This window comes from Oncorhynchus keta, chromosome 26 (genome assembly GCF_023373465.1).
Source record: "Oncorhynchus keta strain PuntledgeMale-10-30-2019 chromosome 26, Oket_V2, whole genome shotgun sequence".
Lineage (NCBI taxonomy): Eukaryota > Metazoa > Chordata > Actinopteri > Salmoniformes > Salmonidae > Oncorhynchus > Oncorhynchus keta.
The window spans coordinates 9445885-9472122 of record NC_068446.1 but is presented as its reverse complement, the minus strand read 5'-3'; the positions used below and the strand labels follow the sequence as shown (position 1 = coordinate 9472122).

The following is a 26238-nucleotide window of genomic DNA, read 5'->3' as shown; positions in this document are numbered from 1 at the left end:
CTGTCTGTTTGCTTGCTTGTCTGTCACTCTGTGCCACTCTGTTGGTTTGTGACTGTGCGTTTCTCCATCCCAACTCTGCTCCAGCCTTGTGGGCCTGTGGAAGCCTGTGTGTGTTTCCCTAACTCTCTCCCTCTTACTCTCTCTCTCCCTGTCTCTCAGTCTGTTGCGTGGGGCAGAGGAGATGGGTCTGAGGAAATCAGTGAAGCCAGAGTTTGGGGGAGGAGCACGCAGCTTCTCCTGTGAAGAAGACTACATCTATGAGAACATTGAGAGTGAACTATGCTTCTTCACATCACAGGTCACACACACACACACACACACACACTTGTGTGATAAATAACCTTGTCTGAGAACCTGAAGATTTGATTCTGTCTGACCAGTCGGTCCCTATCTCTCCTCAGGAGAGGCAAAGCATCATCAAGTATTGGCTCGACAATCTACGTGCCAAGAATGGAGAGGTGCTTCACAACATACAGTTCCTGGAGGGACAGCCAATCAGTGAGCAGCATTTGTTGTTTGTTTTGCCTTTGTTAGTCACTGTGAAGTAAATAATGTTGTGTAACTTGTTTATACCCAGCACTGTGTTAATCCCAATACCATACTGTGTGTGTGTGTGTGTGTGTGTGTGTGTGTGTGTGTGTGTGTGTGTGTGTGTGTGTGTGTGTGTGTGTGTGTGTGTGTGTGTGTGTGTGTGTGTGTGTGTGTGTGCTCCTGAATGCTTCTATGTGTACCACTTTGTACTCTGTGTGTTGGAAAATAAGAATTCATGTTTGTATGCGTGTTCCACCAGTCCCAGAGCTAAGTGTGCGGGGCGTGATCCAGAAGGTGTTTCCTCTCCATGAGCAGAGGATCCTCAGTCAGCTGATGAAGTCCTGGGTGCAGGCCGTGTGTGAAAAACAGCCACTAGGTCAGTACCAGTGGAGGATGCTGAGGGGAGGACGGCTCATAAAAAAGGCTGTAATGGAGTGAATGGAATGGCATTAAACACATGGAAACCATGTGTTTGATGCATTTGATACCATTCCACTTTTTCTGCTCCAGCCATTACCACAAGCCCGTTCTCCCCAATTAACACTCTCACACACACAGAACTGTTTGTGTACTTTTCCTCCGTCTTGGTATATCAAATCAATTCAAATGTATTTATATAGCCCTTCATACATCAGCTGATATCTCAAAGTGCTGTACAGAAACCCAGTCTAAAACCCCAAACAGCAAGCAATGCAGGTGTAGAAGCACCGTGGCTAGGAAAAACTCCCTAGAAAGGCCAAAACCTAGGAAGAAACCTAGAGAGGAACCAGGCTATGTGGGGTGGCCAGTCCTCTTCTGGCTGTGCCAGGTAGAGATTATAACAGAACATGGCCAAGATGTTCAAATGTTCATAAATTACCAGCATGGTCAAATAATAATAAGGCAGAACAGTTGAAACTGGAGCAGCAGCACGGCCAGGTGGACTGGGGACAGCAAGGAGTCATCATGTCAGGTAGTCCTGAGGCATGGTCCTAGGGCTCAGGTCCTCCGAGAGAGAGAAAGAGAGAATTAGAGAGAACACACTTAAATTCACACAGGACACCGAATAGGACAGGAGAAGTACTCCAGATATAACAAACTGACCCTAGCCCCCCGACACATAAACTACTGCAGCATAAATACTGAAGTTTAGACAGGAGTCTACAGTTTAGATGAGTGTTTGCTGGAAGTGAATTGTTAGTGCAGTCAAGCTGTGCTGGGTGAATCTTTCATGATGTACAGTTGAAGTCTGAAGTTTACATACACTTAGGTGGGTTCATTAAAACTTGTTTTTCAACCACTCCACAAATTATTTGTTAACAAACTATGGTCTCGGCAAGTCTGTTAGGACACCTACTTTGTGCATGACACAAGTCATTTTTCCAACAATTGTTTACAGACAGATTATTTCACTTGTAATTCACTGTATCACCATTCCAGTGGGTCAGAAGTTTACATACACTAAATTGACTATGCCTTTAAACAGCTTAGAAAATTCCAGAAAATGATGTCATGGCTTTAGAGTCAATTGGAGGTTTACCTGTGGATGTATTTCAAGGCCTACCTTCAATCTCAGTGCCTCTTTGCTTGACATCATGGGAAAATCTAAAGAAATCAGCCAAGACCTCAGAAAAATAATTGTAGACCTCCACAGGTCTGGTTCATCCTTGGGAACAATTTCCAAACGTTCATTTGTACAAACAATAGTAAGCAACTATTAACGCCATGGGACCACGCAGCCATCATACTGCTCAGGAAGGAGACGCGTCTCCTAGAGATGAACGTACTTTGGTGCGAAAATGCAAATCAATCCCAGAACAACAGCAAAGGACCTTGTGAAGATGCTGGAGGAAACAGGTACAAAATGATCTATATCCACAGTAAAACAAGTCCTATATCGACAAGGAAGAATAGCAAGGAAGAAGCCACTGCTCCACAACCGGCATAAAAAAAGCCAGACTACAGTTTGCAACTGCACATGGGGACAAAGATCGTACTTTTTGGAGAAATGTCCTCTGGTCTGATGAAACAAAAATAGAACTGTTTGGCCATAATGACCATCATTATGTTTGGAGGTTAAAGGGGGGGGTCTTGCAAGCCAAAGAACACAATCCCAACCGTGAAGCACGGGGGTGGCAGCATCATGTTGTGGGGGTGCTTTGCTGCAGGAGGCACTGGTGCACGTCACAAAATAGAGGAAGGAAAAGTATGTGGATGTCTTTGAAGCAACATCTCAAGACATCAGTCAGGAAGTTAAATCTTGGTCACAAATGGGTCTTCCAAATGGGCAATGACCCCAAGCATACTTCCAAAGTTGTGGCAAAATGGCTTAAGGACAACAAAGTCAAGGTATTGGAGTGGCCATCACAAAGCCCTGACCTCAATCCTATAGAAAATTTGTGGGCAGAATTGAAAAAGCATGTGCGAGCAAGGAGGCCTACAAACCTGACTCAGTTACACCAGCTCTGTCAGGAGGAATGGGCCAAAAATCACCCGACTTATTGTGGGAAGCTTGTGGAAGGCTACCTGAAACGTTTGACCCAAGTTAAACATTTTAAAGGCAGTGCTACCAAATACTGATTGAGTGTATGTAAACTTCTGACCCACTGGGAATGTGATGAAAGAAATAAAAGCTGATAAATCATTCGCTCAACTATTATTCTGACATTTCACATTCTTAAAATAAAGTGGTGATCCTAACTGACCTAAGACAGGGAATTGTTACTTTGATTAAATGTCAGGAATTGTGAAAAACGGAGTTTAAATGTATTTGGCTAAGGTGTATGTAAACTTTTGACTTCAACTGTATATGTGGCTCATGTGACCTTAAACCTAAGGTCAACCGAGGCCAAAACTCACCAGAAAAAGTTTCTTCACTCACAGAATTGTATGTTGAATTGAATTATAAATGTTTCGTTGCTAACTGTCTCTCTCCCTCGGTCCCTCTGTGGTGTATCTAGATGATATTCATGATTACTTTGGGGTGAAGATAGCCATGTACTTTGCCTGGCTGGGGTTCTACACCACATCTATGCTGTATCCAGCTGTCATAGGCTTTGTTCTCTGGATTCTGACGGAGTCTGATCAGGTGACGTTCACACTGGGCCTTTATCAAGTGCCTTTTTCTAGCATCCTGTACACGGGGTGTACTTGTATATCAAGCTGCCTCACTACAGAAACAGGAGATACATTGCCTTCAGAAAGTATCCACACCCCTTGACTTTTTTTCTCCACATTTTGTTGTGTTACAGCCTGATTTAAAATGGATTTACACAATACGATTTTCCAATGCCTTGTAAAGAAGGGGACTTATTAATAGATGGGTATAAAAAAAAAAAACAGCAGACATTGAATATCCCTTTCAGCATGGTAAAGTTATTAATTGCAATTAGGAAGGTGTATCAATACAGAGACAACAAGGATACAGGCATCCTTCCTAACTCAGTTGCCGGAGAGGAGGCCAGTGGCGTTCACCTCGAGGCCAAATGGTGACTTTAAAAGAGTTACAGAGTTTAATGGCTGTGATGGGAGAAAACTGAGGATGAATCAACATTGTAGTTACTCCACAATGCCAACCTAATTGACAGAAATAAAAGAAGGAAGCGTGTACAGAATAAAAAGAATCCAAAACATGCATCCTGTTTGCAACAAGGCACTGACGTAATAATGCAACAAAACAAATTGTAAAGCAATTACATTTTTGTCCTTAATACAAAGTGTTATGTTTGGGGCAGATACAACACATTACTGAATACCATTCTCCATATTTTCAAGCATAGTGGTGGTTGTATCATGTTATGGATATTGTTGTAATCATTAAGGACTGGGGAGTTTTTAGTATAAAAAATAAATGGAATGAAGCTAAGGCAAAATCCTAGTTGGTTCATTCTGCTTTCCACCAGGCTCTGGGAGATTAATTCACATTTCAGCAGGAAAATAATCTAAAACAAATGGCCAAATCGACACTGAAATTGCTTACCAACAAGACAGTAAATGTTCTGGATTGGCCAAGTTACAGGTTTGACTTAAACCTACTTGAAAATCTACAACAAAACCTGAAAATGGTGGTCTAGCAATGATCAACAAACAATTTGACAGAGCTTGAATAATTTTGAAAATAACAATTGGCAAATGTTGAACAATCCAGGTGTGGGAAAACTCTTCAAGGCTCACCCAGTTAGACTCACAGCTGTAATCACTGCCAAAGGTGCTTCTACAAAGTATTGATGTGTGACTACATACCGTATGTAAATGAGATATTGCTGTATTTATTTTTCAATAAATGTGCACACAAAAAATCTAACGTTTTCATCAGGGGTTGGAACAAAAATAATTGTTCAATTGTTACGATCTGAACAGAACCATTATTTTGGGGGGGTTTTGTTCCACTGTTCCGACAGGCAAAATAAAGTCCTGAACCGGTTCGACCCCAAAAAAAGTACAATTTTATATTGTTCCTTTCCGTTCCTTTTTTAACCTGTGAAATCAACAGGTTTTTACGTTTAGCTCATTAAATTACCTCAATCCGTGCGGAGAGCGCAGGCAATCTAGTTGTTTACATATGTGGTGGACAGACAAGTGTAACCTATGCTGCAATATGCAACTTAAATTTTGTGGGTGGGGAGAGAGTGAAAGAGGGTTGAGGAGGAGGCTTGAATCGCTGGGCATGTTGTTATGACATGCATTATATGAATTATACCTAGGAGCGGCTTCTATGGAGGAACCTTAATGACCTTTGAGCTAGCTAGCTTACAAGCTTGAGCTAGCTAGCTTGTGTGTGCAAAGCAGCACAATATTAAAAACACCTTTTTTTAGTTAGACAGGCCTTAATAAATCCAATGTGATAAATAGACCTATAGTATCCTAGCATTGAAAAAGTTTATCCATTCTTCTCTACTAATTAAAAGTCTCTCTCATCTTCTGAATCAAGCTTGTAACATCAGTACAGTAGCCTATGCTTCGGGAGGGGGAGGAGCAGGTAGCCTACACACGCACAGGCAAAGATTTTCAGCTTGTAGGCAGACACTTATCAAGGCACAAGGCAAGACCCAGATGCAGACACAGGAGGCAGATGGTTGGAGTCTTAACATGTTTATTAATCCAAAGGGGTAGGTAGGCAAGAGAATGGTCGTGGACAGGCAAAAGGGCAAAACCAGATCAGAGTCCAGGAGGTACAGAGTGGCAGACAGGCTCGTGGTCAAGGCTGGCAGAATGGTCAGGCAAGCGGGTACAGAGTTCAGAAACAGTCAAGGGTCAAAACCGGGAGGACTAGAAAAAGTAGAATGCAAAAAGCAGGAGAACGGGAAAACCGCTGGTTGACTTGGAAACATACAAGACCAACTGGCACAGAGAGACAGGAAACACAGGGATCGATACTCTGGGGAAAATCAGTGACACCTGGAGGGGGTGGAGACAATCACAAGGACAGGTGAAACAGATCAGGGCATGACACACTGGTATATGTTTCTGAGTGACAGAGTGAGGGCTTTGCATAGGTGCTTTGTTGTATTTTGTTGTGGGACTAGAAAAAAATGTCTGAAACGTAAAACAATGTTATTAACCAGTTCCCATGCTTTAAAAGTAACGGTTCTGTTCCCGGAACAGTATGGATTACTTTCGTTTCAGGTTACGTTTCTGTTACTGGAAAATTGCGTTCTTTTATGGTTTTCTGTTCTGTTTCCTGAACCGGTTCCAACCCCTGGTTTTCACTTTGTCATTTTGGGGTATTGCGTGTATAATCCATTTTCAATTCAGGCTGTAACACAACAAAATATGGTAGTCTTGGGGCATAAATAATTTCTGAAGGCACTATAAGATTCTGCCCCTATGGGCAGTTCTGGCTCAGACAAGCCTTACTTGTCCAAGGCTTATACTTACCACTTACTTTTCAAGTGCACTGTCTGGACACAGATGTTAATTGTGATACACTCATCTGCTCTCTAACAGACTTATGCCGTTTTCTGACAATGCCTTTTCAACAGAATAACAGAGTGAGATATCGAACTGTTGACACTTGAAAATGTAGAAAGTATTTCGAAGTAACCTCACATATGATGATCCCATTTCTTTCTAAGATGTTTTCCTTTTCCTCCAGTCCTCCTTTAGTTTTTACACAGGTGTTATAGAGGTTACATGTTTCCTATTTAAAGATTCACCTGTGTATTCTCTGTGTGTTCTCTCAGACAAGTCGTGATATCTGCTGTGTAGTGTTTGCTCTGTTCAACGTGGTGTGGGCCACGCTGTTCCTGGAGAGGTGGAAGAGGAGGGGGGCGGAGCTAGCCTATAAGTGGGGTACGCTGGATACCCCTAACGAGTCCCTAGAGGAACCACGGACACAGTTTATGGTGAGGAGAACATTTCAAATCAAATAACATTATTTTTCACATGCTCCGAATACAACAGTGAAATGCTTACTTATAAGCCCTCAACCAACAAAACAGGGTTTTTGGGATAATGTTGATGTGAGCCATGACCAGACTTTTAAAGCACTTCATGGCTACAGACGTGAGTGCTACGTGTTGGTAGTCATTTAGGCAGGTTACCTTAGTGTTCTTGGGCACAGGGACTATGGTGGTCTGTTTGAAACATGTTGGTATTTTACATACTCAGACAGGGAGAGGTTGAAAATGTCAGTGAAGATACTTGCCAGTTGGTCAGCGCATGCTTGGAGTACACGTCCTGGTTATCCTTGTAAATGTTGACCTGTTTAAAGGTCTTACTCACAGTCGTCCGGAACAGCTGATGCTCTCATGCATGTTTCAGTGCTACTTGACTCGAAGCGAGCATAGAAGTAATTTAGCTCACCTGGTAGGCTCGTGTCACTGGGCAGCTCTCTGCTGTGCTTCTCTTTGTAGTTTGTAATAGTTTGGAAGCCCTGCCACATCCGACGAGCATTGGAGCCGGTGTAGTACGATTCGATCTTAGTCCTGTATTGACGCTTTGCCTGTTTGATGGTTCGTCGTAGGACATAGCGGGATTTCTTATAAGCGTCCGGGTTATAAGCTTTAGGGGCTTCCGAGTGGCGCAGCAGTCGGGTTCAAATCCAGGCTGCATCACATCTGGCCGTGATTTGGAATCCCATAGAGCATCATTATAAATGAGAATTTGTTCTTAACTGACTTGCCTAGTTAAATAAAGGTTACATAAAAAAAAATTGTTTAAATAGTCCCGCTACTTGAAAGCGGCAGATCTACCCTTTCTTGCTTTTCTCTTCCCTCTCAATTTCCCTCCACCTTTCTCCTCCTACCCTTTCTATCCTCTCTCACCCTTTCCCTCTTGCCCCATCCCCTCCATCTCCCCTCTCTCCCTCCATCTCCTCTCTCGCCCCCTCCCACCTGCAGGGCGTGAAGCGGTGCAGTCCCATAACAGGCTGTGAGGAGTTATACTACTCTCCGTGGAGGAGGAGGATGTTCAGGTGGCTGGTCAGCCTGCCCATCTGTATCCTTTGTCTCTGCTTTGTCTTCCTGGCCATGCTCATCTGCTTCGAGCTGCAGGTATGTCAGTACTGCTCCTTCTGGCTGCTGCTGCTCTACCTACATAACTGCCTTCCTAGTGTCTAGGGAGCTTCCCCAAAATTCACAGGTTTTCCAGAAAACCTGGTTGGAGAATTGTGGATTTTGTGCTTATTCCTTCGTCATTCCTGGAAAGCTTCCAACTGGGATTTCTGGAAAACCTGGGAATTTTGAGAAAGTTAACGGAATTTAACAACCCTACAAAAGAAAATTTCCTTCAACCGTAGAAAGGATTTGAAGGGAAATATACCTGTGGAATTGATTGTAACGGGTCGCTGCACTGAAATGTCAACACCCATGCGTTGTGCCAATAGAGTTAGCCCACTTGGTGGGAATTGTAACGTGGCAGCTGTTGTTGTCTCACAGGAGTTTGTGATGGGGATCAAGGAGGTACCTCGCTTGGCCAGGTTCATCCCTAAGATCATGCTGGCCATCACTGTGACCGCCTGTGACGAGGTGTACCGGAAGATAGCCTGCTGGCTCAACGACATGGGTGAGAACACGTAGGCAAATACACACACACACACATGAACACATATGGCTGTGTTAGGGCTATTTTACCAAGAAGGAGAGTGATGGAGTCCTGCATCAGATGACCTGGCCTCCACAATCCCCCGACCTCAACCAAATTGTGATGGTTTGGGATGAGTCGGACCGCAGAATGAAGGAAAGGCAGCCAAAAAGTGCTCAGCATATGTGGGAATTCCTTAAAGACTGTTGGAAAAGCATAACAGGTGAAGCTGGTTGAGAGAATGCCAAGACTGTGCAAAGCTGTCATCAAGGCAAAGGGTGGCTACTTTGAATAATCTGAAATATATCAAATATATTTTTATTTTGACACTTTTTTTGGTTACTACATGATTCAATATGTGTTATTTCATAGTTTTGATGTCTTCACTATTATTCTACAATGTAGAAAATTGTGAAAATAAAGACAAACCAGTGAATGAGTAGTGCGTTTTTCAGGACCCTGTCTTTCAAAGATAATTTCTAAAAATAGAAATAACTTCACAGATCCACATTGTAAAGGGTTTAACACTGTTTCCCATGCTTGCTCAATGAAACATAAACAATTAATGAACATGTACCTGTGGAATGGTCGTTAAGACACAAACAACTTACAGACGGTAGGCAATTAAGGTCACAGTTATGAAAACTTAGGACACTAGAGGCCTTTCTACTGACTCACCAAAAGAAATATGCCCAGGGTCCCTGATCATCTGCGTCAAAGTGCCTTAGGTATGCTCCAAGGAGGCATGAGGACTGCAGATGTGGCCAGGGCAATAAATAGCAATGTCCGTACTGTGAGACTCCTAAGACAGCGCTACAGGGAGACGGGACGGACAGCTGATCATCCTCGCAGTGGCAGACCATGTGAAACAACACCTGCACAGGATCGGTACATCCGAACATCACACCTGCGGGACATGTACAGGGTGGCAACAACAACTGCCCAAGTTACACCAGGAACGCACAATCCCTCCATCAGTGCTCAGACTGTCCGCAATAGGCTGAGAGAGGCTGGACTGAGGGCTTGTAGGCCTGTTGTAAGGCAGGTACTCACCAGACATCACCGGCAACAACGTCGCCTATTGGCACAAACTTTCGCTGTACCAGACTGGAATGGCAAAAAGTGCTCTTTAATGACGATTCGCGGTTTTGTCTCATCGGGGGTAATCGTTTATAGTCGAAGGAATGAGCGTTACACTGAGGTCTGTACTCTGGAGCGGGATCGATTTGGAGGTGGAGGGTCCATCATGGTCTGGGGCGGTGTGTCACAGCATCATTGGACTGAGCCTGTTGTCATTGCAATCTCAACGATGTGCGTTACAGGGAAGACAACCTCCTCCCTCATGTGGTACCCTTCCTGCAAGCTCATCCTGACATGACCCTCCAGCATGACAACGCTGTGTGTTACAGGGAAGACATCCTCCTCCCTCATGTGGTACCCTTCCTGCAAGCTCATCCTGACATGACCCTCCAGCATGACAATGCTACCAGCCATACGGCTCGTTCTGTGCGGGATTTCCTGCAAGACAGAGTTCTGCCAGTACTTAATGCAGCTGGTGGCCACACCAGATACTGACTGTTACTTTTGATTTTTAATCCCCCCCTTTGTTCATGGACACATTATTCCACTTCTGTTAGTAACATGTCTGTGGAACTTGTTCAGTTTGTCTCAGTTGTTGAATCTTATGTTCATACAAATATTTACACATTTTAAGTTTGCTGAAAATAAACGCAGTTGACAGTGAGAGGATAATTTTTTTTTTGCTGAGTTGACACATATCACACAAATTATCAATGGAAATCAAATGTATCAACCCATGGAGGTCTGGATTTGGAATCACACTCAAAATGAAAGTGGAAAACCACACTACAGGCTGATCTAACTTTGATGTAATGTTCTGAAAACAAGTCAAAATGAGGCTCAGTAGTGTGTGTGGCCTCCACGTGCCTGTATGACCTCCCTACAACGCCTGGGCATGCTCCTGATGAGGTGGCGGATGGTCTCCTGAGGGATCTCCTCCCAGACCTGGACTAAAGCATCTGCCAACTCCTGGACAGTCTGTGGTGCAACGTGGCGTTGGTGGATGGAGCGAGACATGATGTCCCAGATGTGCTCAATTGGATTCAGGTCTGGGGAACGGGCGGGCCAGTCCATAGCATAAATGCCTTCCTCTTGCAGGAACTGCTGACACACTCCAGCCACATGAGGTCTAGCATTGTCTTGCATTAGGAGGAATCCAGGGCCAACTGCACCAGCATATGGTCTCACAAGGGGTCTGAGGATCTCATCTCGGTACCTAATGGCAGTCAGGCTACCTCTGGCGAGCACATGGAGGGCTGTGCGGCCCCCCAAAGAAATGCCACCCCACACCATGACTGACCCACCGCCAAACCGGTCATGCTGGAGGATGTTGCAGGCAGCAGAACGTTCTCCACGGCGTCTCCAGACTCTGTCACGTCTGTCACATGTGCTTAGTGTGGGGGTGGCAGGGTAGCCTAGTGGTTAGAGCGTTGGACTAGTAACCGAAAGGTTGCAAGTTCAAATCCCCGAGCTGACAAGGTACAAATCTGTCGTTCTGCCCCTGAACAGGCAGTTAACCCACTGTTCCTAGGCCGTCATTGAACATAAGAATTTGTTCTTAACTGACTTGCCTAGTAAAATAAAGGTAAAATAAAAAGTGTGAACCTGCTTTCATATGTGAAGAGCACAGGGCGTCAGTGGCGAATTTGCAAATCTTGGTGTTCTCTGGCAAATGCCAAACGTCCTGCACGGTGTTGGGCTGTAAGCGCAACCCCCACCTGTGGACGTCGGGCCCTCATACCACCCTCATGGAGTCTGTTTCTGACCGTTTGAGCAGACACATGCACATTTGTGGCCTGCTGGAGGTCATTTTGCAGGGCTCTGGCAGTGCTCCTCCTGCTCCTCCTTGCACAAAGGCGGAGGTAGCGGTATTGCTGCTGGGTTGTTGCCCTCCTACGGCCTCCTCCACGTCTCCTGATGTACTGGCCTGTCTCCTGTTAGCGCCTCCATGCTCTGGACACTACGCTGACAGACACAGCTAACCTTCTTGCCCCAGCTCGCATTGATTTGTCATCCTGGATGAGCTGCACTACCTGAGCCACTTGTGTGGGTTGTAGACTCCGTCTCATGCTACCACTAGAGTGAAAGCACCGCCAGCATTCAAAAGTGACCAAAACATCAGCCAGGAAGCATAGGAACTGAGAAGTGGTCTGTGGTCACCACCTGCAGAACCACTCCTTTATTAGGGGTGTCTTGCTAATTGCCTATAATTTCCACCTGTTGTCTATTCCATTTGCACAACAGCATGTGAAATGTATTGTCAATCAGTGTTGCTTCCAAAGTGGACAGTTTGATTTCAAAAAAGTGTGATTGACTTGGAGTTACATTGTGTTGTTTAAGTGTTCCCTTTATTTTTTTTTGAGCAGTGTATTTTCTTTTTATTCAGGTGATGATGATTATTTCTGTGAATGCTGACATTATATTTCTTCCCCCGCAGAAAACTACAGACTCCAGAGTGCCTATGAGAAAAATCTCATCATCAAAATGGTTCTTGTGAGTGGTGTCATCTTCTTCCTTCCTTATTACATGGAAATTGGACTCTCTGTTCACATGACAAATGATTGAAATACAGAATCCACACTTACACTTTCTCTCTAAAGTTTTTCAACTTGCATGTTTTGTTTCTTTATTCGCAGTTTCAGTTTGTAAATTCTTATCTCAGTCTTTTCTACATTGGATTCTACCTCAGAGACATGGAGCGTCTGAAAGAGGTAAAAGCCACTGAAATCCCGCCGTTTCCTCTCCTTCCAAAAGTTACCCAAACCATTTTCACCTCCCTGGTCTCTAATCCTTCTACCTTCTTCACATGTTGCTCTCTCTCCATTCTGCCTATTTCTCCATCTGTTTCTGTGTTGTGTGTGTCTTTGGTGCTGGTCTTGTGGTGTGGTCCTCGATGTTACTGGTGTTCTCACTGGGCAAGAGTCTTCTCAGGCAGCTGAAGGACAATGTGCTCCCATATCTCTTTTCCAAGATCCAGCTGATGGTCTTTCCCATCTGGGTCATCAGGGCCTCTTTTAGGTCCAAAGTACGACTTCGCCCACCACCGTGGGGTCAGGGGTTAGTCATCACGACATTACCTGCCCAGCACCCCACATTTTTTATGGGCCTAATCATAGAATTAGATATAGAATCCCTATTTAATTCAAAATGATCTCTGTGGGCCTAGTTGTGAAGATTTGTCTTAACTTTTTTTAAATGTATTTATTGTGGCATAAATGCAACCCATTATGATGTTTTCATATGATTGTCAATCACTCACTTCAAAGGGCTCCTTTACTGGGCTACCCCCGCGCATGTTCATCCACTCGCAACATATTTCCAGCCTCCAAACAGTGGTGAATGGAAAGAGACACCTGTTACACAAAACACCAAAAGAGTGTAATGCCGATTGACATTAGGCCAGATTATATGTGGCCACTACTGTGATCGGCTCGTGTTTTTGCCAGGACGCCGTACCGAAGCGCTTTACTTTCACCCGCGCTTATTTGTTTAGAGTTGTAGTCTGTACGTTTGTTGTGCTTGTCGTTTGTAGCATCATTGGCATTGCATAGAAAGCGTTTATATGTTTAGGTGAATCTCCCGTGGAAAGATTATGCGTGTAAATCGAGAGCATCTGTCGGGACTGAATGGGATGCGTAATATAAGAGTAGCAGTAGTCCCAGTGTTTTTGGGTTTTTCCATAAATCGCGATTTCGCAGTTGTTAGTATCTTTCGAAGAGAGAGGGTGGAGCTCATCGTTCTAGCATTTCTTCATCTCTTAACACGTATGGACCCAGAACTTAATACTATGTTGATTTACAAAACACATACTGTAACACACAACCAATGCTTCCCACAGTTGTTTTTTGTTCTACCTGTTTTGTTGTTAATTGTGTATATGAATTACATTTTGAAGCATTTGACATGTCTGTTAAGCAGTGTTATGTTATGGGTTTTATAGCGTCGGACTACCTGTGGATTTGGACATTTGACCTATAAGGTTTGTGTCGATATGTTTTCATACTGCACTTTCTGTTCGTGTTAAGGAACATTAATAAGCACTGAATGGGCCTTTGTGTAAACTGATGGACTGACTATGGGCTGTCTGTAAATGTGCTATCTGTGGTTTGTGCGTTGACTTGGTCATGGTTTGCAGTGAAAGGACACTGTGTCTGTGTCCTGGGTATTACCTCTGGGCCTGAGCACAATGCCCTGTAGTTATTCCTGCAGTAGTAGTTTTACATGTCATGGTTTTGATGTCGCACATTTGACTAGGCTGCATACAGAGTAGTGTGTGTATCTACTATATTTGAATGGGTGTGAACTGCTTGCGGTTTATATAGAGGATTGTTTTCAGTCCATCATATATAGTACCGAGGGAATGTTATACACTGAGTATGCCAAACATTAGGAACACCTTCCTAATATTGAGTTTTGCCCTCGGGACCGTCTCAATTCGTCAGGGCATGGACTCCACAAGGTGTTGAAAGCGTTCCACAGGGATGCTGGCCCTTGTTAACTCCCATGCTTCCCACAGTTGTTTCAAGTTGGTTGGATGTCATTTGGGTGGTGGACCATTCTTGATACACACAGGAAACTGTTGAGCATGAAAAACCCAGCAGCGGTGCAGTTCTTGACACAAACCGGTACGCTTCACACCTACTACCATATCCCATTGAAAGGCACTTAAATATTTTGCCCATTCCCCCCCTCTGAATGGCACGCACACAATCCATGTCTAAACTGTTTCCTCCCCTTCATCTACACTTATTGAGGTGGATTTACAAGTGAGATCACAGCTTTCACCTGGATTCACCTGGTCAGTCAATGTCATGGACTGGTGTTCCTAATGTTTTGTATACGCAGTGTATTTCTGCAAAGGAATTCTATTTTTTACTATTTTATTTGTTTAGTGTGGTGCCTACTTATGGGAAACTCCACCCATGGTATTCAAACCCAGTGACCGATCATGACAACTCTGACCTTTAAGCCTTGATCCTGTCAGATGCTGGCCACCCTTCTGATCACCCGGCAGTTTGTCCAGAACGTGAAAGAGGTGCTGCAGCCTTACCTGTACGAGCGCCATAAGCTGGGCGAGCTCACCCTGCACGGCGTCTGGGACCTGCTCCTCTCAGCCCTGCTCAAGTACTGCCGGCTGGCCGCAGGAAAGGCCCAGGCTTCACCCACCGACCAGGCCGTACCGAGCCACGGCCTGAGGGGAACCAGATCCGGGGTGGGACAGCCTGGCCGCAGGTAATGCTGACACAACGGCTTATATTAATTCATGAATAAGTTAAATTAGAGCTTTTTTCATGACATGCTTCTTTGACTATAGACAAGCCAATGTTTTGAATTGTTTGAGGATGTGTGACCTATTGACATTTACATACAATAGTGTTGATTAGACTAAATTAAGTGAAAGCCTAACCTTTCTGCTGTTCTATAGGGAGAAGTGTCTGAACGGGGGATGTGGGGTGCCTGACGAGGAGGAAAGGGAGAGGGAGGAGGGAGACAGCGGGAGGTTCAGTGAGGGAGAGAACGAGGAGTTGATAGACTGTGGCCTGAAGCTGAGGAAGGTTAGCTTCATAGAGAAGGTGGACAGGAAGTCGTCTGGAGGGGGCTGCGTCCCTACAATAGAGGATAGTTTCCTGGAGGATGGCAGCCCCACCATGGTGGAGAAGGGGATGGACCCGGCCTCGGTGTTCGAGACGTATGATGATGCCGATGACAATGAGATGAAGGACACGGGTGGTTTGGCAAATGAAGGTGTGGCAGCTGCCCCACTGCCTTCTGGGCCGGAGAGCACGGTGAGGGTGCGTCATCACAGAAGGCAGAGGAGTTTGGAGAGACTAGACTCTGAGACCAAGAGGGAGTCGTGGATCGACCCCCCAGAGGAGCAAGAGAGTACGATTCTGGCACAGGCTGAGATTGAGAGCTGCATGCAGACTTATGAGGTAGGACAACACACACACAAACACACATACATAGATACAGTTGAAGTTGGAAGTTTACATACACCTTAGCCAAATACATTTAAAATAAGTTTTTCACAATTCTTGACATTTAATCCTAGTAAAAATTCCCTGCTGGTGTATTTGGCCCATGCCTTCTGACAGAGCTGGTGTAACTGAGTCAGGTTGGTAGGCCTTCTTGCTCGCACACACTTTTTCAGTTCTGCCCACAAATGTTCTATATAATTGAGGTCAGGGGTTTGTGATGGCCACTCCAATACCTTGACTTTGTTGTCCTTAAGCCATTTTGCCACAACTTTGGAAGTATGCTTGAGGTCATTGTGCATTTGGAAGACCCATTTGCGACCAAGCTTTAACTTCCTGACTGATGTCTTGAGATGTTGCTTCAATATATCCACAAAATTTCTCCTTCCTCATGATGCCATCTATTTTGTGAAGTGCACCAGTCCCTCCTGCAGCAAAGAACCCCCACACCATGATGCTCTCCATAATAATCTCATCATGTAGGCTATCCTACCTGCACTGTATCTAAGAGCTGTTGGCTAGAGCACAAGTGCCAATACCAGAGTGGGCACATGCTATATGGTGCAACATTTTTATGAGAAAAACATTGGTAGAGGTGAAAATGCAATGGAAACCCATTTGACTTCAAAGGGTATTTTAAGTGCACTACATCATCACGCAAAGCCTTTTTTTGATAGAAACACATTTGATTGAAGCATATCTGTTGGGAAAATGTATATTATTTCATGCAAATTTTAGAATATGCACATTAAAAGCTATCACCAATTGGATGGAAACCTAGCTACTAATGGTGAAAACTTGGAGAAATGTTGGTTAAGTGGGTTAAAATCTTCCTATAAGTCAGAGGGTGCACAGGGAGGCGTGTCAAAATGCTGTACGTCAGCACTTGAGCAAGTCTTTATTCATATAAAAATAAGATAACTGGCTGATATTTTTTTCATATTTTACCCCTTGTTTTCTCCCCAATTTCATGGTTTCCAATTGGTAGTTAGTCGTGTCTCATCGCTGCAACTCCCGTACAGACTCGGGAGAGGCGGAAGTCGAGAGCAGTGATTTAAGTCCCCCGAAAACAAAACACAACCCAACCAAGCCGCACTGCTTCTTGACACAATGCCAGCTTAACCTGGAAGCCAGCCACACCCTCACACAATGTGTCGGAGGAATCACCCTACACCTGGCGACCGTGTCAGCGTGCCATCCTTGGCCCACCACAGGACTCGCTAGAGCACGATGGGACAAGGACATCCCTGTCGGCCAAACCCTCCCCTAACCTGGATGACGCTGGGCCAAACGTGCACCGCCCCATAGGTCTCACGGTTGCGGCCGGCTACTAAATCACTGCGCTACTTGGGAGGCCCCTAATATAACTGGCTTTTAAAATGCAATATATTGGTGCACAATTTCATGTTAAAATATCAAAGGGACGCAAAAAGCACTCTTTTCGTGGAACAACCCTACAGTGCAGATACAGTATGTATTACCACCAATAAATGTAAATGCATGGTGTCTGTGTCTTGCACCGAGAATCAGTAAGATATTATTTTAGGTCTTTTGACGTCACTGTGCGAGGCAAAGTTAGCCATGACTAGCTAACTTCCCATACACGTACAATTACATTTACACAACTTTTGTTCTGACCCTTACTGAAACATTAAAGATATTAAACACTGCGATAATCATCTATCCATGTCACAGTGCTGACAGTGTCTGTTGTGTATTTTGTCCCTTCCAGGACACCTTCCAGGACTACCAGGAGATGTTTGTCCAGTTTGGCTATGTGGTTCTCTTCTCCTCAGCCTTCCCCTTGGCGGCCATGTGTGCTCTCATTAACAACATCATAGAGATCCGCAGCGACGCCTTAAAGCTCTGTACCGGCCTGCAGAGGCCCTTTGGTCAGAGGGTGGAGAGCATCGGACAGTGGCAGGTAGAACAGTCTGTTCAAGCTCAGTACTTAATATAATGTCAAATTGAAAGAACTTAGAAAAAAAGTAGAAATTATACTTAGGGACAGTGGCAGGTAGGACTGAAGTACAGGTAGGACTGAGGGACACTGGCAGGTAGGACTGAGGGACACTGGCAGGTAGGACTGAGGGACACTGGCAGGTAGGACTGAGGGACACTGGCAGGTAGGACTGAGGGACACTGGCAGGTAGGACTGAGGGACACTGGCACGTAGGACTGAGGGACACTGGCACGTAGGACTGAGGGACACTGGCAGGTAGGACTGAGGGACACTGGCAGATAGGACTGAGGGACACTGGCAGATAGGACTGAGGGACACTGGCAGATAGGACTGAGGGACACTGGCACGTAGGACTGAGGGACACTGGCCGGTAAGACTGAGGGACACTGGCAGGTAGCACTGAGTGACAGGTAGAACTGAGGGACAGGATGGGTAGGACAGAGGGACACTGGCAAGTAGGACTGAGGGACAGGTAGGACTGAGGGACAGGTAGGACTGAGGGACAGGTAGGACTGAGGGACAGGTAGGACTGAGGGACAGGTAGGACTGAGGGACAGGTAGGACTGAGGGACAGGTAAGACTGAGGAACAATGACAAGTAGGACTAAGGGACAGTGACATATATGACTGAGGGACAATGACAAGTAGGACTAAGGGACAGTGACATATATGACTGAGGGACAGTGGCAGGTAGGACTGAGGGACAGGTAGGACTGAGGGACGGACAGTGGAACGTAGGACTGCGCGACAGGTAGTACTGAGCGATGGCACATGTAGGACTGAGGGACAATGACAAGGACAGGTTGGACTAAGGGACAGTGACAGGTAGGAATAAAAGACAGTCCTAATATCGGCAGTGGGAACGGGGGACTGGTTATGGAAAGCCACAGTATTCACAGGCTTTTACTGCAGCCCAGCACTAATATTTCATAAACAGAGCCCTGTCCTTTAGTATAAACCTAATCATGAATTTACCCTGTGTTAGCTTTGAAAGCATGTGTTATATTGCATGTAAATACAGTAAGCCTGTCTGTTGTGTGTGTGTGTGTCTCTCTCTCACTCTCTCTGCAGACAGCAATGGAAGCCATGGGTCTAATCGCCATCATAGTCAACTGTTACCTGATTGGTCAGTGTGGTCAGCTGCAGCGACTCTTCCCCTGGCTCAGCCCTGAGATGGCCATCATCTCCATTGTCATCCTCGAAGTAAAGTCTCTACTACAGTAAAACACCTGACATCAGCTAATGCCTAGGCTTTAGCTCAGTTGGCTGATTGGGTTTTTGAGTCTCACTCTGTTTCAGTGTTGGCAGGGTTTAAATATGGATTTTGTAGGAGGTAGACTAACACTCAGCACTGATCCAGAGTCAGATTTGATTGACGTCTTCTAATAGTTGAGGGGAGGATATATGGCTGGTCAACTGATCAGCAGCTCAACCTCTCAATTTGACAGCGGCCCAGCAGGCCTTATAGACGTGTCTCTTTAAAAGTCACCTCGGTGAGCTGTGGTCATAGTAGCGTCTTCCAAGACACATTTCAAATGTTTATTATGACCTGCAGCTGCACCAATGTGTTTTGGCATCAAGCCGTCCTCAGTGTGCAGTATACTAGCAGGCTTTCAGATGAGATTAAAATGAAGTCAAAATAATAAATATGACAAATATTTTGGAGACTGCTGGGCATGTCATTTGCAATTTCATATTAACTTCCTCCTTTATTTAAATATTTCGTAAGTAAAGGTGTCGAAGTTGTTTTTACATCCCAGAGAAGGGATTTTCGTTCGAACGGTATCTACCATGTTGAAGCTAGTCCTGCTCACTAGTCAGCAGCAGGTGTGTCTTAAGCCCCTATGAAAGCTTAGAAACAGGAAATACCATTTTGAAGCTAGCCACAGCTACCTCTGTGAAATGTATCCTTCTCTGAGGCAGCTTTCAGCTATTCAACTAAGTGCCCATAGCAGTAAAAATGAGTACGTGTGAAATGAGGCGGATCATTCCTGGCTACTTCTGTGGTTGTTGACAGGGCAGGTGATGTGATGTGAACCCTACTCTTAGCCAGAGACTGTACGTACCTGTAAGAAAGCTCAAGTGTTACATGATCTCTGGACATCTCCACCACTCTGTCACACTCCCGGTGGTGAGGTAAAAAGGGGAGGGAGTGGGGTGGACAGGATAGGACAGTCTCAACATGCTAAATAAACACAACACAGCACTGCAGCCAGTAAACAGCTCTCTGGCTTGGGCCTGCTAACTCAAAAGGCCTGACCAGCCTGTTTTTTAAAAATGTTATAATGTTCTCTCTTGCTCGCTCTCTCTCAGCACTTTGCCATCCTGCTGAAGTACATCATTCACGTAGCGATCCCAGATATCCCCAGCTGGGTAGGAGAGAAGATAGCAAAACTGGAGTACCAACGCAGGGAGGCCTTTAAGGTAAATTGTCCATGCCTGAATCATATTGGTGTTGTGAGGAGTTCATTGTATCAATCAATCAATAATCAATCAAATTGATTTAGAAAGCCCTTTTTATATCACCAGTTGTCACAAAGTGACCCAGTAACCCAAAGTGATACAGTAACTCGACCTAGAGCTCAAAGAGCAAGCAGATGCACATTGGGTAGAAAAACTCCCCAGAAAAGAAACCATCCACTTCTGGCTGTACCTGGTAGAGGTGAAGAGTGAATAGATAGTTTCTCGGTTCAGAGTGCGCACAGTTTTGTCAGACTGTGACTGTATGAGTTGTTGTAACGGTTGTTTCTCTCCCTACAGAGGCACGAGCGGCAAGCACAGCAACACTATCAACAGCTACAGAGGAGGAAGAGAGAGGAGGAGGAGAGGCAGAGGCAGGCGGAGTATCAGGCTCGCAGGGAAAGGGAGAGAGATGAGGGGAAGGACTCCTCTGGGGGAGACCACCAACACGACAAGAGCCATAGGGGGAAGTCCCGCACTGGGGGGGGTGGAGGGGGGGACAAGCCCAAGAGGCCCAGCTCCCTCTTGGCCAACAACAACGTGATGAAGCTCAAACAAATCATCCCCTTACAGAACAAGTTCTCCTCAAGCAGCGCGCGCTCCCCTCAGTCTCCCACCGGAAACGAACCCAAGCTCCCCGGGTTCCTGAGCTTCAAGTTCCTCAAGTCGCCCGAGAATAAGAAGGAAGCGGCTGCCACGGCAACGAATAACACGATGTCTGCGACCGTCCCAAGTGGTAACCAGGAGTGGTCTCAGTCGCCAAGCAAGTCATTCAACCCGGGGAAACTGTTTAACTTTGGGAAGTCGGAGGGGGGCTCCTGTGTGAATGGGACCCAGTTACCCCGACCAGGAGAGGGGTCCCAGGTGTCTGACAAACAGCTCACCAAGTCTGACCTGAATGGGGTGACGGGCGAGAGCCGTTCACCTCTGGAGGGGACGCAGGGGAGAACGAACACCACACAGACTCCCCGGACCGTAAAGTCTAGTCTCTCTTTGGAAAGAGATAATAAACTGCTGTGAGAACTTCACTTGATATATCTACTACAAGGAAAAAATAAGTGGTGCTGTCTGAGGTTGTGTATGTAGACACTGCCTAGAGGCTGTGAGGGGAATGGGCTGGTGGCGATGATGATGAAAACATAACCCGTATAGAGACACACACATACCTCACTTTTGTCTGCAATACATATAGACATGCATGAGCTGTGTTTCTGAAACTTTTTTGGGGGGGGGAAAAGGGAGAGCAGTTTATCTTGATTTATTATCATCTGAAAATTTAAATCATCTTGGTAGCCATCTTGCCACTGAAACATAATAGCCTGGTTTTGGGGGAGAGAAGGAAAAAAATGTATCAAAGGCATAATGAGACCTTTCGTAGCATCCACAAAATGGTCGGCTGATCTCTTACAAATTTTGAACTATGAAGGCCTATCAGCTTTTCTACTTAAACGAAGTGGCTTTGCTAGCCGTGCAATATCAATCAGTGTTTAAAATTTGAGCAGTACTGCAAAACACGTCAAGTTCATTCTCATCCGCCTCATCTCCCATTTAAAGACATACATGAAGTGCTATGAGCTTTATTTACAAAGCAAAAAGAACCACCCGAGCTTAGTATATACCTCCCAAGAAAACAGCAGGAATATCTGAAGTGTATGTCTTGACAGTGAGAGTGGATGTTGTGAAAGGCCGAGATGAAAGTCGTTTGATAAAAGACAACCAACACATACTGTCTTGTATCAGTATGTGTTCTAGGGAGAGAGGAAAAGAAAGAGAGGGAGAGAATGACAGTTGTTTTGACTGATGCCTGCCCAGGAAACTGAAAGTCCGATGAAGGAAGATGCCACAGGATGTTGACATGGATCTGTGTGTCGACTAGACAGTATACAGTATGTGCTATGGAGAGTTTGGGTTACTGTAGTCTACTGTGTGCCATTCTCATATCTCCCCATTCAAGCCGGTAGAGAGACACATTATAGACAGTATACTAATCCTGGCACTCCATTTCAACACAAAGATCTGACTAGATTAGTGAGATAGAAAGAGAGAACATTTGCACTAAACCCAGAAGTACTGCACTGAGACAGCAGAGCTTGTTCTGCAGGTGTAAGGAATGACCATACCAGCCTGGCTCATAACACAACCTAACATATGCAAACACTTGCTTTTTTTATCGCTAGTATTTTATACTGATGCTGTTGTTATTTCATCTGGATGGCTGATGATCCCAATCATTGGAGAGCTGACATATATTTTACTTCACCTTGTGTCTTTGGGGACATATGTCATTTGGGATGTTGCCAAAGCAGTACCTTTCTGGCATGTGAGAACATAGTTACATTTCTGGAGATCCCAGATTTCTAAATTCCTTTTATAAGAAAAACCAAAGGGATTATTCAACCATCTTTATTTTCTATAATGTGGCCAGAGGACGGTGCCAAGAGAACAAGAAAGTGGTTTATACGTCTCTAATTTAGAGTACGGTGGCATTGTCCTTGGATACTGATCAGCAGTCAGTTGTGTGTGTCCCACCCCTACTGTTCAATTTTGGATTTGGGGGAAGGTAATCTAACATTATATCTGTGCCTATAAACTCAAAGTACATCCAGTCTTCTTCATTGAAGAGATGAACCACTGCAATTCACAGCAGAGATTCAGCACAGAGACATGCAGTAAACTAACTTTGCACCTCCACGTCATCCTCTTTGGCTAGGATCTTTGCAATAATATAGTATTGGAGGGACATAGTGGCTCAGCCATATACACTAGTCTTCTACTGGTCCATGCCGTAGCCAACTGCATCTCTTGTTCCACCACCCAAATCTTTCGATCTCCTCCACCTTACCTGGCTTCTCGGTGTGGGTATTAACATCTCATCTCTCCTCTCTCCATCTGGGCTGAACCAGACACACACCTGTCTCCCTTCTGAAATAGGAAACCTAATCTAAGGAAGCTTCCCTGGTACACTGTCCTTTTCATCTCTCTCTGTGCTTTAAATATGAGACGGGGTTACCTAAAATGCCTATCAAATATGAATTTTGGCAAAAACATGCATAAAGTTTAATTTTGCATGGATTGCCTTGCTGTAATTATACAAGCTACAAAATAATGTCTTGCTTCTGCAATGAAACTCAATATGGTATTTCAGCCTGGTCTCATAGACTAGACATAGTACATGTACATCCAGGACACTCAAGTTAGTATGATATATTATGTTTAGTATGATTACTTATCTCATTATGGACAATTTATAGTTAATTAGCAACTTGAACTACTTAGCATGTTAGCTAACCCTTCCCCTAACCCTTTAGGCTAACCCTTCCCCTAATCTTAATCCTTTTAGCAAACCCTAACCATTTAACCTTAACCCCTAGCCTAGCTAATGTTAGACACCTAGCTAGAATTCGTAACATATACATTTAGCAAATTCGTAACATATTGGACGTTTTGCAAATGTGTAACATATAATACGAATTGTAATTTGTAACATATCATACAAAGTTGGTGATGGACATCACAAATTAATACATATCATATGACATCCTACTAAGTGGAGTTTCTTGGATTTACGTACAGAATGATAAGAAATGCTCTGAGACCAGGTTGAGTATTTTCATGCATATGATTGAAACAATGAGTATTGAGCTCTGACTGACTGAACTAGTACTGATAGTAGTAGTTACATAAGAATGTATTTGAGCTGAAAAGGCACTTCAAGGAAACAGAAAGAGCAGTTGTTTGTGACCTTATCATTACATTTCCCCCTCACTCTACAGCCATTAAGTAATTCTGTACAAATAACAAGGAAACCATTTGGTTACTATCATCGTCACCATACATTTGTGAATAATGCCAAATAACTAGGCCACGGATGACACGATTGAGACATGATTTCAATTGTGTTCTCTTTTACTGCAGCTGCTTAGTCGGACACATTTGGAAGTGTTTGATCAGGTTTTCTGTCATAGACTATTGTTCGTAACAGTCATCCATGGTACACCTGCCTGCCGCAGCTCTGGAACCAGACTAGGTTGGTTTCTTTGTTTGTTTCACCTTTGATACAGGTTGTACCTTCGTAGTTCTGAATGGCTTCCTCTATTTCCCTGATCTGAAAGAAATGGACAAGCTAAAGCAAATTCCCAGCAGGCAACTAAACATGTTGCTTTTACCTGTCCGGTATTTTCAGATAAGTGCCGATGATGGAAAGGAGACGAGGAGCTCGGGCCATGTTAGTAAGACCATCGAGATGCAGCCTGCCTTGGGTCAGTGGCCGTCCATGTCCTTTGACCTCACTAAACACGTTGACCCTTTTATCAGACAGAGCTACTTAGAAGTAGTGAAATGGTTCATGTCAGTATCAATGCAACTATACGTATTTTAACTGTAAGGAAGTACTCTGAAAGAGTTTACCTTTTGATGTTCTATCATTGCACTGCTTAGTTACAAATATTACAAGGGTTACGAGAAGAGAACTGAGGCCGTGTTTAGACTTGACAGTTGACTTGACAGTTCAGTTTAATATCCGATCAGAGTTCTGGATCATGGTATTACGAATGCGTCGTGTCTACACCTATATTTAAATGTGTCTACCGTGTCCGGATTCCCTTATCCCACGCTACATTCAAATGCCAGTATGCATTCTACAAATGGTGGAATAGGCCAAATATGATACCAACACAACAACTGATGGCAGTAGCTAACTAGCCAGCTGAACTCTGTAGCTAGCCAGCAAGCAACGCTAAAGGAATTGCAAACAGGTTAGCTAGCTGGCGAGCATTTACGAGGCCAGCAAACACATTCCTTGCACGCTAGGAATGTATTTCCTCCAACTTTATAATGAAAAGGTCCCTCTCAGTCCCAAAACATATGTTTTCTGGAGACTTGTGGGAGGAGTGCTGTTGATGCCGTGAAGTGGAGGTGTACAGGTGTACTGTACAGCTACCAGTATGTAGAACCCTTCCCTTAAACCTCTTAACTAAATTTTAAAAAACAAATTCAGCCTCACTGACAAGACATCATGTTCTCTTCCAATGTACCACTGTATAAAAAAAATCTTTATTTTCAAGAAATATAATGCTGGGAAATGGGATTATTTATTTTTGTCATATTTTTTGTAAGATTTGAAAATAGATAATAAAACAAATGTAAACTGAAATGTTCGTTTCTTTCTTCCCTGAAACATGAAAGTATGAAACAAATGTACATTTACATTGTTTTAATTACATAACGGAAACAACTTTTTAAAAATGTGTATTATAATTTTTGGGTACTTTTACTCATTTTTCTCCACAATTTTTGAGATATCCAATTGGTAGTTACAGTCTTGTCCCATCGCCGAGAGAGAGGCGAAGGTCGAGAGCCATGCATTCTCGAAGCATGACCCTGTCAAGCCGCACTGCTACTTTTGCTCGCTTTTAACCCGGAAGCCAGCCGTACGAGGAAACACCTACAGTTTGCTACCGCGAGTCAGCGTGCATGCGCCCGGCCTGCCACAAGAAGTTGCTGGAGCGCGTGCTATAGAGCGCGATGGGACAAGGACATCCCGGCTGGCCAAACCCTCCCCTAACACGGACAACTGTGTGCCAATTGTGCGCCACCTCATAGGTCTCCCGGTCATGGCCAGCTGCGACACAGCCTGGGATTGAACCCTGGTCTGTAGAGATGCCTCAAGCACTGCAATGTCTTAGTTTCCAGCAGCGGTCTACTTTTCAATCTTTTTTTTTTTTTTGAGCGAAGCTGAAAAGAACATTTGACCTACATAGGTTAGTTGTTTCGACACATACGCATCTATGGGGCAAAACAGACGGGGTTGGCATAGACTGTTGACAAGTAAACTATATTTAATCTCCAAATGTTTATTGAAAACAAATACATTTTCACAATGAGCACTTGTCTCTCAAATACATATTTACTACAGTTGTTGGTATCGCTAGCTAGCAAATATTTGCCATATAGGCATAGACATGACATCAGTCAAAACAAGACATGGCTTCAATAACAAGATATGAACTGAAACAAGCCACCTACAAGGCAGCTTCTTTCATTGTTGCAATTTTTCTGACTTTTCAGAATCATAACGTGCACCTTCCGGCCACATCGATGTGCGCCCATAATTTTCATGATGTTGTCAGCCAACCCATCTATACACAATAAAACAGGGCAAGGCGTAGCATGTGTATTGAGAACAGTCTAGTAGAAGCATAACATGTCTTTATGCTTCAAAGTCAGAGGA

The 26238-nt window shown here is 44.4% G+C and overlaps 1 protein-coding gene across 4 annotated transcripts in view; it reads left to right on the top strand.

Moving 5' to 3' along the window:
* LOC118358896 (anoctamin-8) overlaps positions 1-25161 on the top strand; it is an 82511-nt gene extending 57350 nt beyond the window's left edge. For 3 of the 4 annotated variants that reach the window (XM_052480204.1, XM_035736889.2, XM_035736891.1), the window contains exons 4-19: positions 160-298; positions 402-498; positions 791-907; positions 3471-3598; positions 6693-6854; positions 7851-8003; positions 8388-8514; positions 12050-12105; positions 12249-12323; positions 13553-13591; positions 14597-14844; positions 15038-15545; positions 17320-17511; positions 18621-18752; positions 19863-19973; positions 20310-25161. In XM_052480204.1, the coding sequence (XP_052336164.1) occupies positions 160-298; positions 402-498; positions 791-907; positions 3471-3598; positions 6693-6854; positions 7851-8003; positions 8388-8514; positions 12050-12105; positions 12249-12323; positions 13553-13591; positions 14597-14844; positions 15038-15545; positions 17320-17511; positions 18621-18752; positions 19863-19973; positions 20310-21029 (3004 nt within the window). In that variant the 3' untranslated portion in view covers positions 21030-25161. The remainder of the gene's footprint in view (positions 1-159; positions 299-401; positions 499-790; positions 908-3470; positions 3599-6692; positions 6855-7850; positions 8004-8387; positions 8515-12049; positions 12106-12248; positions 12324-13552; positions 13592-14596; positions 14845-15037; positions 15546-17319; positions 17512-18620; positions 18753-19862; positions 19974-20309) is intronic. The other variant, XM_035736890.2, reaches the window with a different exon arrangement.
* Positions 25162-26238: the final 1077 nt, after the last annotated feature.